The sequence below is a fragment of the Hordeum vulgare genome, chromosome 5H (assembly GCF_904849725.1).
Source record: "Hordeum vulgare subsp. vulgare chromosome 5H, MorexV3_pseudomolecules_assembly, whole genome shotgun sequence".
Lineage (NCBI taxonomy): Eukaryota > Viridiplantae > Streptophyta > Magnoliopsida > Poales > Poaceae > Hordeum > Hordeum vulgare.
The window spans coordinates 472,479,193-472,491,242 of NC_058522.1; the positions used below are offsets into that span (position 1 = coordinate 472,479,193).

The window sequence follows — 12,050 nt, forward strand, 5'->3', positions numbered from 1 at the left end:
CGGCTCGGAGGGGTAGGGGCGCGGTTCTGCGCGAGGGGAAAAGCCAGGGGGTTGGGGGTTGGTGGCGCAGCGGCTCGGACACGCATGCCTGTAGTTTACGCGCTCTGGGCACGCTTAGAGCACGCCCACAAGATCAAATGCCAGCACATACTAAAGGGCTCCAATACCTATGAAAACACACGTGAGTAGGCTAGAGACTAAGGCAAAGCTACTAGACATGAAGGTTGGGTCAGGGAAGAAAGTTCCCAATGCAAACTCTAAACTATGCCAAATCTGGTCATGCACACAAGGTGTTCGACAGAAGGTTAATTGCATAAGAATGATTTTGTTGGGGGCCAAAAACTCCAGATCAGGGTCTCTCTATGTTTTAGCCAAGTTGGCAAGGTTAGTTTGACAAAAAGTAAAAGTTGGTATTGCAAGGTTTTGAAAAATACAATTCTAGACAAAAAGTAAAAGTTGGTAATGAAGAAGGGGAGGAATAGCTCAAAATTTCCAAAACACGAAGTTTGGTTTTTGCATAAAAGTGATCTACATGCATCCCTTGACACCTCCAAATTTTTGTGAAATTTTTAAAAGAGTAAATCCAATGGTTGTAGTTCAAAACACCAAGTGGATCAAAATAGAAAAGAAAATGGTAAGTTCAAATTTTCCAAAACACTTGATTATGTTTTTGCATAAAATTTATCCACTGACATCACGTGTCATCTACAATTTTTTGTAGAATTTTTAGAGGAACTTATCAAAAGGTTGCATTGTAAGAGAGGCTCTTAAAGCAATTAAAAGTCATTTTTGAATAAGAGAAACTTGGGCAATTTTTTTTAAATAAAATCTCCAATGAATTTGTGAGAAGGAAAGAAATATTTTGATGCAAGCACTCAAGTCCCAACATAATTTTCAAAAACTTCTACTTGGAGGAGAACTTTTATAATTAGGGAAAAGGAGTGGTTTTGAAATCAATAAAAAACCAGAAATTAAGATTTAAACAAACATGGTCAAATTTAAAAGAAATACCCCCATTTTATTTAATAAACAATTAAAATGATCTCAAGTAAGGACTCAAGCACTAAATGATCTTTAAAATAGCACTTGAAAATACACGTTTTTGGAAAGAGGCTTTGAAAGGAGTCATGAAGCAAATTATTTCTCAACTTTTTTATTCTAGGCATTATTTTAACTTATAAAAATATGATTAAATTTTTGGGGTGTGACAAGATACAACCCTTAAGGCATCGTTTAGACTTGGGTTTTGTTTAGACTAAAAGTTCGTCATAGCTAGAACTTCGCGTACTTCGGTTGTGTTCTACGACCAGACCAAGACGTTACAGAACCCCACTTTCATCAACAAAGATTTCCTTTTATGTTTGCAATATCCAGATTGCAATTTTAGTTTCTTGCTTGTTCTTCGTTTGCGTGCAGGAAATAGACCTTCATGGTCAGGTTGATCGTGTTTGGCGTGGTCAATAACCTCTCTAAGTTGGTTTAGCGATTGCTAAGGCACAATGTCCTCTCATGTTCATAGCCGGATCGTCAAAGTTTACTTCATAAAAAATGATAGTCAGTATGTCATCAGAAGACGAGACATCGTCGCCTCTATCAACACATGTATGACTATCTTGATGTTGTGATAAAATCATCACATATGTACATGTGTGATCGAAAATTTGACCCGCTATGACAAACATGTATTATCACAAAAGTGTTTTTTTCACGGTGCATTCAGTACACTTCATACTTTTATGTCTAACTTTGACCGTTAATTTACTAACAAAATGTGGGTCATGTGTTATAAAAGTATGCCACTCGACGCACATATCAAAGACCTTTTCGATGACATGTAACTCATACTTTGTTAACCAAAATTAGAACTCAAAATTTGACATGAAAAATGAAGTGATATTGTGTATAAAATGGAGGGAGTACCACATATAATAGTTACATAAAACTATATGGTGAATAATTACCTGTTGAATGGAAATGTAAAGCCCCATTTTACATGTTACAACAAAGTAGTCAAACGGAGAACTGCAATTTCATGGGAGACTTGATTATGTCTTTCAGAAGAAGAAGAAAAGGAAAAAAATGGCATGTTGACTTATTCAACTATAAATAAGTACAACTAAGGAAAACATCATTTCATGACCTAAGGGCCAGTTCTTTTGCTGGCTTTAGAATAAGCTGAAATAAGCTGCCCCCTATCTAGCTTATTTTAGAAGCACAACCAAAATTATTATTTTAAAAACATATTAATTAAGACCTGACTAGGAATGCCTAGCAATGGTATGTGGGTAAAGGCCATTAGTTGCAGATGAGGCGGCCAGGGGCGCCCGCCACTGATGCCCCTTGCAACATGTCTTCAGTGGCGGGCATACCCGCCACTAGTGCAACTCTTTCAGTGGCGGGTGGTGGTTATTGCCTTTTTTTCAACCATCAAAACTTGATGTAGCAATGGTAACATTTGTCTTGCCCGCCACAACTGTTTGGCAGTAGTGGCAAGCCATTTTGGCGCCCTTCACCGGCAGAAATTTAGGCCTACAAAATAAATGATATCATGGAAACATTTTAATCACGCATTTTGCACTTGATCATCACATTGCGTTAAACATATAGAATGTCGTCTCAACATTCAAACAATCATTCACATGCATACAACACATAATGTCAATACAATAACTATGAGTATTAGTGAAGCAAACAAAGTAAGAGGTGCATGAAAACAAACATGTTTAAACACACAATTGACAATTTCACAATTTTCTTAAACAAGTATATCTACCGACTTGGGAATTCACAGTCGATGAGAACATGTTTTGGACTCGGGTTAGTCGTTCTTCGTTTAGCACTGGCTTGCGGTGGAACTTCACGTACTTCCTTACAACCTCATTGTTGATGATTTTTTGCGAACATTCTTTGGAGGAGCTCATGCTTTGTTAACAATTCTCTATGTCCATGTACATCTCCTTCTCTTCGGACCAACTGATGATTTAGCTATGACTTTGCAAAAAATGGCGTTTCTGCATAAAGTCGTCCATGATGGATATGACATAGTAGCCCGACCTTTAGGCGGTTTTGACATTTGGTTCTTGGGAGCAACAAGCGTTGGTGATGAAATGAAATTTTGAATGTTGTGTCATATTGTTCTTGCAATCGTTATACTTGAGTAGAGCAACATTTAGAACCTGCTTCAATTTGGTCCAAGGCTTTTGAGGGTCTCTCTTCGAATCAAAAAATAAATAAATAAGCCAAGCCCCGCGCCATTGTAAGTGTGGTTATGATCCAATGTTGGCTGTTGCGTAGAAAATTGAACAGATTAACATGGATGAGGTCGAATCACAAGGTCATGTATATGTTATAGCATAAAGGAATGAACAACTTACATTTCTAAGATGACACAAGAGATGTGTCTTTGTGCGGATGATTCGCAACCATGCACCAGATGACGTAATCTACGATGAGGTTTTGGCCAATTTGTGGATTCCACGTTGCCCCAATGTATATGAAAAAGATAAGTCCACATTACTATGCTAAAGCTGGTGATCACGTAAGGCCATATTAGTGTGCTTCTCAAAAAGTGAAAAACACAATTATACACCACTTGAAACAGAGTCGTGCTTCCGCGTAAAGCATAAAATATGCTTCCTCAAAAAGTGAAAAACACAATTGTGTTTCAGGTGCTTCCTAAAAAACATAGTTGTGTGCGGGAAGCATAATTGTGCTTTCCGAAAAATGAAAAGCACATTTGTGCACCGTGAGAAGCATAAATTATGCTTCCCAAAAAATAAAAAGCACACTTGTACACCACATGAAACGGAGTTGTGCTTCCTCCTGAAGCACAAATTATGCTTCTCAAAAATTGAAAGGCACATTTGTGCACCATGTGAGGCACAAACTATGCTCGCCAAAAAGAGTGAGCACGAAATATGCTTCCATCTTAAACATAGTCGTGCTTCCTTCCGGTTATCTGGATTTTCGATTTCCTTTTCTCGAAAAAAGTTTGCTCGTTTTCATTGTTGCCGTCGAGATATTCGAAACTAAGGTCCCATGTTGACAAGTTTTGGGCAAAACTTGTCAACATGGGACCTTAGTTTCGAATATCTCGACGTGAAAAACGCAACAATGAAAATGATTTGTAATTTAGATGCGCGGTTCAAGAGATAAATAATTTTGAAAAACCATGTCTACCAAAAAGGCACAACTCTGAGGTTGTGACAAATGTGGCATGTACAGTGTGTCACTAGTCGAGGGAGAGACTTTTGCATGGCGTACCCTTAACTAGTGATTTTAATTTCTCGCCTAATGTGTCTTCTATAATAGTATCACCTCAAGGTTTTTTTCGTCACATTATTACTAGGATGCCATGTTTGTTCTCTTCATGGCTTGCGAGCGAGGTGTATGTTGTTTTTTGTTCTCTTCATGGCTTGCGAGCGAGGTGTATGTTGTTTTTCTTCTTCTTTGCTGTCCACTTGGTGTTTTCCTTACTTCCTTTTTCCGTGTTTTTAATTATGGTTTTCACTAATTTTCTTATCTAACTTTTTTCCTTGTTTTTTCTTTATGGGTTTCATTGATTTTCTTTGGTACTACTTGTTTTTCTTAAATTACATCTTTCATACATGTTCTTTGGTTTTCAATTGTTTAGCTATTTCTTTTTCATGTGTTTTGTGTATGGTTTAACAGGTTTTAATTTGTTTTTATTTCTTTATGTTCTGATTTCTTTCTTATGGGTTTCATCGGTTTTCTTTGGTTTCATTGTTTTTTCTTTTCTTTTCTGTGCGTGCTTTACGGGTTTGATCAGTTTTCTTTAGTTTTCATTATTTTCTACTCCCTCCGTAAAGAAATATAAGAGCGTTTAGATTACTAAAGTAATGATCTAAGCATCCTTATATTTATTTGTGGATGGAGTACTTCATAACATTTTATGTATTTTTGTTTACAGTTTTCATCAGATTTTTTACTTTTCATTTTTGCCTTTTATGTGTTTCTCTTTAGGTTTTGTTCTGTTTCCTTCGGGTTTCATTTTTTTCTTTTATTTTTATTTTTTCAACACATGCCTACTTTTCCGACAGGTTGTACATTTTTTATATACACATATAACATTTTCCTGATACATGATGAACACTTTACACATGCATATTTTGAATATATGTTGTTTGAATACATGTTAAACATTTCTTATATATACACGGAATATTTTTTGACTTATATGAAGCTTTACTTTACATTTTATATCCTTTTTTTTCAAATACATGTTTGAACTTTTTTTTTATAAATGTTGCTTTTTATAATGGTATGAAACATTTTATTAAACTACATGATTTTAGTACATTGTACAATATTTTTGTAAAATGTCAAGAATACTTTTTCAACACATGATGAACATTTTTTCATGCCTGAATTTTTTTACAAATAAATATTAAACATTTTGAAAATACACGTCGAACATATTTTGAATGGTATTAAAACTTTTATATATTAACATTTTCTGGGAACACCGAGGTGTCCCTAGGACGATTTTGAGAGCTTTTCAATAGGTTACTAGTGGTTTTAATGTTTCTTTACTGATTTTCGGTTTTTCCTTTTTGGTTTTCATTTTTTATGTTTTGGAATTTTCTTTCCCTTTATTCATTTATTTGTTTTTTTCCGTATTTTGTACTAAAACAATTTCAATTTTTTAAATAGAATTCAAAATATCAGAAGTTTATTCAGTTTTGCAAAATGTTTGGATTTCAATTTTTTTATATTATTACATCTTTTTGTTGTCTTCAGGAAAAAAATAATTTCAAAAATTAATCACAATTTCATTAGATGTTTGCGATTGTCACAAAATGTTCAGGATTTCAAAAAATGTTCATTTTTTATAAAATACTCGTGTGTTTCAATAATTGTCCCCATTTTTGGAAACATATCCATTTTCAAAGAATCTTCGGCAATTTTAAAAATGTTCGTTTTTTGAATTCGCATAAGCTTTTCCAAATTTGTGGTCTTATTTTGAATTAACGAGACTGATACTGGGAATGGGCTGGTCCATGTACGACGCCTCTCAATGTACTGGGCCTGGTCCATGTACGACGCCTCTCAATGTACTGGGCCTGGCTGAGCGTGAGAGAAAATATATGGGCGCACGCCCGTCTTCACCGTATCTTGAAACCCTAGCTGGGGACACTTGCCTTCCCCCAAAGAGAAGAAACGAGGGCGGCGGCGGAAAGAAGAAGAACGCACGGTGGTGAGGAGGTGAGATGGCCGCCGCAGGGGGTTCGAGGGGAAGGAGTGGCGGGTCCATGTTTATCGAGGAGCTCTATCAGGCTGGAATCTGCATGCAGGAGAGTATGCGATGGATCGAGGCACAGGAGGCCAAGATGGAGGAGATTGCGCATAGCGACTCTGACTATGATAATCTTCCGGATTTCAGAAAGGGTATGTCCGTCTTGACGAACAGGATCTTCCATTTGTGGCACATGATGCGAGCTACACAGCACGCCGGTTTGATCGGCAATGAAGGTGAATCGATGGAGACCCCGAGCAAGATTGGCAACGGCGGAGAGATGGCAATCGGTAGGATGTTGCCCAAGGGGAGCAGGGGTTCCGCATCCATCGAACTCGAGAATCTGCTCCACCGTTCTGGAATCCTCACCGACGGAGAGATAGGCAAAGGCGCGGTCAGCGAGGAGCTGCTTGATTTCCTTGCAAAGGAGACCCAGGAGTGGATCGTTAGCCAGTCAGACAGTCAACTCCGCTGGGAAACCGTGCCCGAATTGACAACCGAAATCCTGTTGAAATTTGAACAAGTGGTCGTTGACATTGCTAAGGTATTTGAAGAGAAGAAGAAGATCCGGGAGGAGGCAATGGCAGTGCTAAGGTTCGGCTTCAGGTTGGCAGCCTTCTCTGAGCAGATTGATGAGCTGAGGCACGAGTTGTGCAACTTTCTGAGATCCTTCTCGTCAGAAAATAAAGATATAAGGAGCACCATGATGAAGTTTATTTCTGAGCCGTACCTATCCCGTATCAGCAAATTGCAGTTGATCTCTGACCGTATCACTATGCTCCAGCGAATGGACTCAAACTTCGACTCCAAAGTGAAATCAACCATCATCAAGCTGAAATCAGAATCCTTCTTGTCAGCCATGGAGGACGAGCTCCGCAGGGCAGGCCAAGAAGATTCCATGGAGATGGAGGAAAAGAGATTCATTGCCTACCATCTCTACTGGGAACGAATATGGGGCAGGGATGGCCACAGTTTCGAAAACCAGAGTGAGTAAACCTGCATGCATGCTAGTTACCCGCTTGTAGTTAGTTTTCTTGACGTGCTGCATCTCTCCAAGCTGATCATTTACATTTTGGAATTTACTCCACTTTAGTACTATGTAACCAGATTAATTCTGCATTATTCTTCTTGAATGGACTACTTACTACTCCCTCCGTATCATAATATAAGAGCGTTCTTGACACTAATGTAGTGTCAAAAACACTCTTATATTATGGGACGGAGGGAGTAAATTTTACTCCACAGTTTGGGGTCCTACTAGTGAGACTTTGATGGAGTATATCTCTGACTCAGACTTAACTTGCATGCAGCGATATTGAGCCCCATGCAATTTACACATTGCACACCATGCCACATTCCAATTGAAGCTGTCGCTGGTAGTACCTTGCAGATCTACTCCATCAAAGTCTCACTAGTAGAACCCCAAAAGTTGCCACTGGAGGTGTATGGAGTGGTCGCAGTCCGTGATGCTGTGGACCGTCATCGCAACCCTCTATTCCTCTGTTCAAGACAGTACTGCCAAACCCTTAAAGAAAATGTATGTATGGTTTCGTGTTCTTGATCCTTTTTTGTTGCCTGCATCCTTGTTGATTAGTTAATGGAAAATGATGATGCTTGCAGGATTCTTTATTGCACCTGACTGGCCCGGTTCGCGCAATTGTCTCGACGGATACTGTTTACATCGACATCCAATTAATAGTAAAGGGCAGAACAAAATCTGAAGATACAACATTGATCAGTACCTTTGGCTTTTACAATGCTGATAATTCATGTATCTATCTCACTAAAAACGCATTGTGCAAAGTGGAGTTGTGCTGTGAGCAACTTAAACAGTCGGTCCAGGCCACTATCCTCAGTGTGGCTGTTACACCCGAACAGGAATCATTGCTTTTTCCACATGGTGGCAGAGTTGTTTGCTATTCAGTGCCTCAGGCTGGTAATGAAGATATCTCTGCGCAAGTACCATCCAGGCAAGTTTTGCTTCTTGATTCAGAAGGTGGAAGAATGCCTATGGCCAGCAATGGCTACCTTTATCTGACAAGACATGTAGTTTCTGTGGAATTAAATGGAAAGCTGCTAGTCCTCATAATGGCCGGTTCACAATCACAGACTGTGATTGCTGCTCAATTCCTCCTTCAACCTGAAAAATGCAACACAAGTAAATGTGAATTTCCCCTTGCTGATGGCTCTAAGGTTGAGATTACTGTTGCTTGGTCCCTCATTCCCTCGACGATGCTACAGTCAGGTGACAGTTGTGAGGACAGTATAATGGCGACTGCAGGAAATTCAAAGGGAAGGAGTGGCGAGTCCAAGTTAAGCGAGGAGCTCTGTCAGGCTGCCATCTTCATGCAGAAGAGTATCTGCTGGATCCAGGCCCTGGAGAAGAAGATGGGAAAGTTTGGACACTACGGCTCCGAGGAATACAAGAATCTTCTGGAGTTGAAGTCAGTTATGTACAAGTTGTCGAATAAGATATTTGGTCGGGTCGACTATGAGGCCCAGAAGAGGACCAGCACGATTCAGAATGCCCATTGGATCAGCAATAAAGGGAAATTGAAAGATACCCAGACAAAAATTGGCCACGACTTAGAGAAAGACACTGGAGGGAAGTCGTCGAAGGGAAGGAGTGCCGAGTTTGAATTGGCGAGGATTGACAACACAGGTAGAACGGTGCAGGCACAGAGCAAGATTGGTGATGGTCGCAAATCAGTCTCCAAGCAGTTCAAGGAGCTGCCGGTCAGTAACTCGATGTCCATAGCCGAGTCTGTCAGAAACAAGATTGAGAAGAAGCAGGCTGAGACTGCGACGGAGGAGGTGGTGCCAAGGGTAAGCTTCAAATTGGGTTTGCTCTCATGGCAGTTTGATGAGCTGTGGGACAAGATGTCCCTGCTAGTCTCAATAGAACCAAAGTTTCTAGCGATATGCATGCTTATTAGGGAGCCCTTCGCACGCTATTGCTCCACATTGAAGTTTATCTCTGAAGTTTTCAACCGGCTTGGTCGATGGGTGCCAGATTTTGGAGAGCAAATAGAATCGATGAGGTTAGATGATGAGTACAAGAATAGTGGTGGAGAAGTTGTGAATCCGCATGAGGCGGCGAAGGCGGCCGAGGAGTACTATTTCAATGCCTACCGTAGAGGCTGGGAACGTAGGAGCAGGAACATTGGCGGTTTCGAAGACCCAAGTGAGTAAATGTGCTAGTGATATGGTTCTTGTTAGTTTCTTTTCTTGTTCCATTCACTGCATGTCCCAAGCAAGCTAATTCATTCTGTTAGCATAGTGATTTACTTCAATAATTGATTCATCTTTATTCTTGAATGGATAGCAAAAGCAATTTGTGGAATCTTTAGTTCGTTGACGTCAGATATCTAACTAACACATACTTCCCTTGGTTGCATGCAGCGTTATTGAGTCCCATGTTCTTTACCCGAAGTTTACCAGGCCACACCCAAGTGGGTGCTGAAGTCGGGAGGACAATGCAGGTCTACTACATTAAAATCGCAGAAAGAGAAGGCTATCCCCTTGAGTGGCCACTGAAGGTATACGGTGTAGTTGCTGCACGAGATGAAGTGGACTGTCGTCGCAACATTCTCTTCCTTCGCACGAGGGATGACTGCCAAATCCTCACGAGACAGGTATGCATCTGTATTTTGCTATATTGATGCTCAAAGATGCAAATTGAGATTATGTTAAATTGTTGTGAAAATGCTGCTGAAATGTTGAAAAATGTAGTGAAATGTTGTCAATATGTTGTTGAAATGTTGCTATATTGTTGTTGAATGATGCAAAGTGAGATGATGTTGAGTTGGGCTGTTTTCATGCCAATTAACTGCTGAAATGTAGCACTGTAGCTGCTGTTTTATTGCTGAAATGTAAGCTTGGCATGTGAAGAGTTAAGGGCATACATGTCTTTTTTTGGATGATATTAGCCTCAGTTAGTCACTAGTGGTATTTTTGCTAGAGAAAACCAAAATTAGTGACATATTTACAAGTTGGCTTTCGCTAGTGGTATTTTGGCTAGAGAAAACCAAAAGTAGTGACACATTTGCAAGTTGGCTTTCACTAGTGGTATATTGGCATGTTTGGTTTTGACTAATGGTATTTGGCTATTGTCTCTTTTCTTGTTTTTTGTATTCTTGTTGATAAGTTAATGGGGAATAATGATGCTTGCAGGATTCTTTTTTGCACTTGACTGGTCCGTCTCGTGCAATTATGTCCGAGGACACTGTTACGCTTGAAGTTCACCTAAAATTGAAGGGCACAATGGAGTCTAAAGATACCACATTGATTAGTAAAGCCTTCTTCTATGATTATGATGGTGTTTCTGTGTGTCTCCTTCATGGCCTTTGTGAAATAGAGTTATGCTGTGATCATCTTGAACAATCACACCAAGCCACTATCCTCGGCGTCCGTATTTTACGGGGCTCATTGCCTTGTGGCAAAATCAAAGTCGTTTGCTCCGTACTACCTGAGGACAATAATCAAGGCAATGGTAAGCACCCATCTGGGCATGTTTTGCTGTTTGATTCACGCGCTGAAAAAATGCCTGTGAGTGAAGACGGTTATCTAGATCTGTCGAGGCAAGTTGTATCTGTAAAATCAGGAGGAAGGCTAGAAATTCTGATGCAGGCTGGAGATTTCAGTGGAAGTGTCGTCTTTCCAAACAAATTCAGCAACATAAGTCGGAAAGGTTTTGAGCTTGGTGGTTGTGAAGTGGAGATAACTGTTGCTTGGTCCTTGCTCATTGAAAGCCAGTATGATATCTCGGTGATGGGATCTATACAGCCTTACGCATGGGAATCAATTCCACGTAGGCCTGTCATGAAGCTTGTTTAAGATGTTGGCTCGGTGAAGGGTGATGCGTGCATCTGAGAACATGTGAAGTGTTACTTATAGCTTATTGTGTGTATGCTAATTGTTGATAGTAGTATGATAAGACTAGCCCCTATGATAATGATTTCTTAACTTTGGTCTTGTGTGTATGCTAATTGTTCCTGTACTATGATATGGAGTATTCCCTCCATATCTAAATAATTATAGTTGAAGAGAGTTAGACTAGTTCTCCTCAACTACAATTATTTAGATAGAGAGGGAATACAAGACAAGGTCTATATGTTGCTGTGGTATGATAAGGAGTAGTGTACAAGACAAAGCCTACTTTGCCATTTCTAGCTTATTGGTGGAGCATCCTGTTTCTGGATTGAATGCCAGTTTTCATTTGTTGTTTCTGTTGATTCATCATGGATCTGGAGACGTAGCTTTGTGTAGTGTTTTCATCATTGCTGATGTTCAGTCCTTACCAAGCTGGGTGGGATGTGCTCATTGCCGGTTGCCGCCTTTTTGTGACAGTGGCAGGGATATCGGCAAAACCCGTACAGTACAGGACGTTGTCGGCGAGACTTGGAGACTGCCGTCTCTCGTCAGCTTACAGCCGAGGAGAAACTCCGGTTATGTGCCCAGGCCGAGGGCTCCTCCGCCCTTGTGATCCACGGAGGTGGCCCCTCTGCTCAAGGCGTTGGTCATGGGGCTCCTCCTGATCCGGGTCATGCATGGTGCCCTTGCTGATCTTCAAAGCCGGCGGCTCGATCGGACCCTCTGGATGGGATCCATATGGTGCCGCCTTCCCTCTTCCACCATGGGTTCCGCCGAACATCGTCGGCGACCTTGGTCCCCGGCCAGCTACTCCGACCTACAACCATCCCGCACCGCCGTACCCCGTGGCCCTCCGAGCTCCGGTTGGGATCATCAAGCGCTCTTCAATGCGGCCTACACTACAGTAACATCGCTCATCAGC

General features: G+C 40.5%; 1 protein-coding gene across 1 annotated transcript; it reads left to right on the plus strand.

Moving 5' to 3' along the window:
• The first annotated feature begins 6,131 nt into the window (after positions 1-6,131).
• On the plus strand, positions 6,132-11,382 carry LOC123399145. The gene is made up of 5 exons (XM_045093568.1): positions 6,132-7,242; positions 7,567-7,793; positions 7,877-9,440; positions 9,659-9,891; positions 10,430-11,382. Exons 1-5 carry the CDS (start codon positions 6,231-6,233, stop codon positions 11,090-11,092), a joined length of 3,699 nt encoding a protein of 1,232 aa, XP_044949503.1. The 5' UTR covers positions 6,132-6,230; the 3' UTR covers positions 11,093-11,382.
• Positions 11,383-12,050: the final 668 nt, after the last annotated feature.

Coding starts and splice junctions, on each gene's coding strand:
- LOC123399145 (XM_045093568.1), top strand. CDS start 6,231: ATGGCCGCCGCAGGGGGTTCGAGGGGAAGGAGTGGCGGGTCCATGTTT. Junction 7,243..7,566: donor CCACAGTTTCGAAAACCAGA/GTGAGTAAACCT, acceptor ACTTGCATGCAG/CGATATTGAGCCCCATGCAA. Junction 9,441..9,658: donor TGGCGGTTTCGAAGACCCAA/GTGAGTAAATGT, acceptor GGTTGCATGCAG/CGTTATTGAGTCCCATGTTC.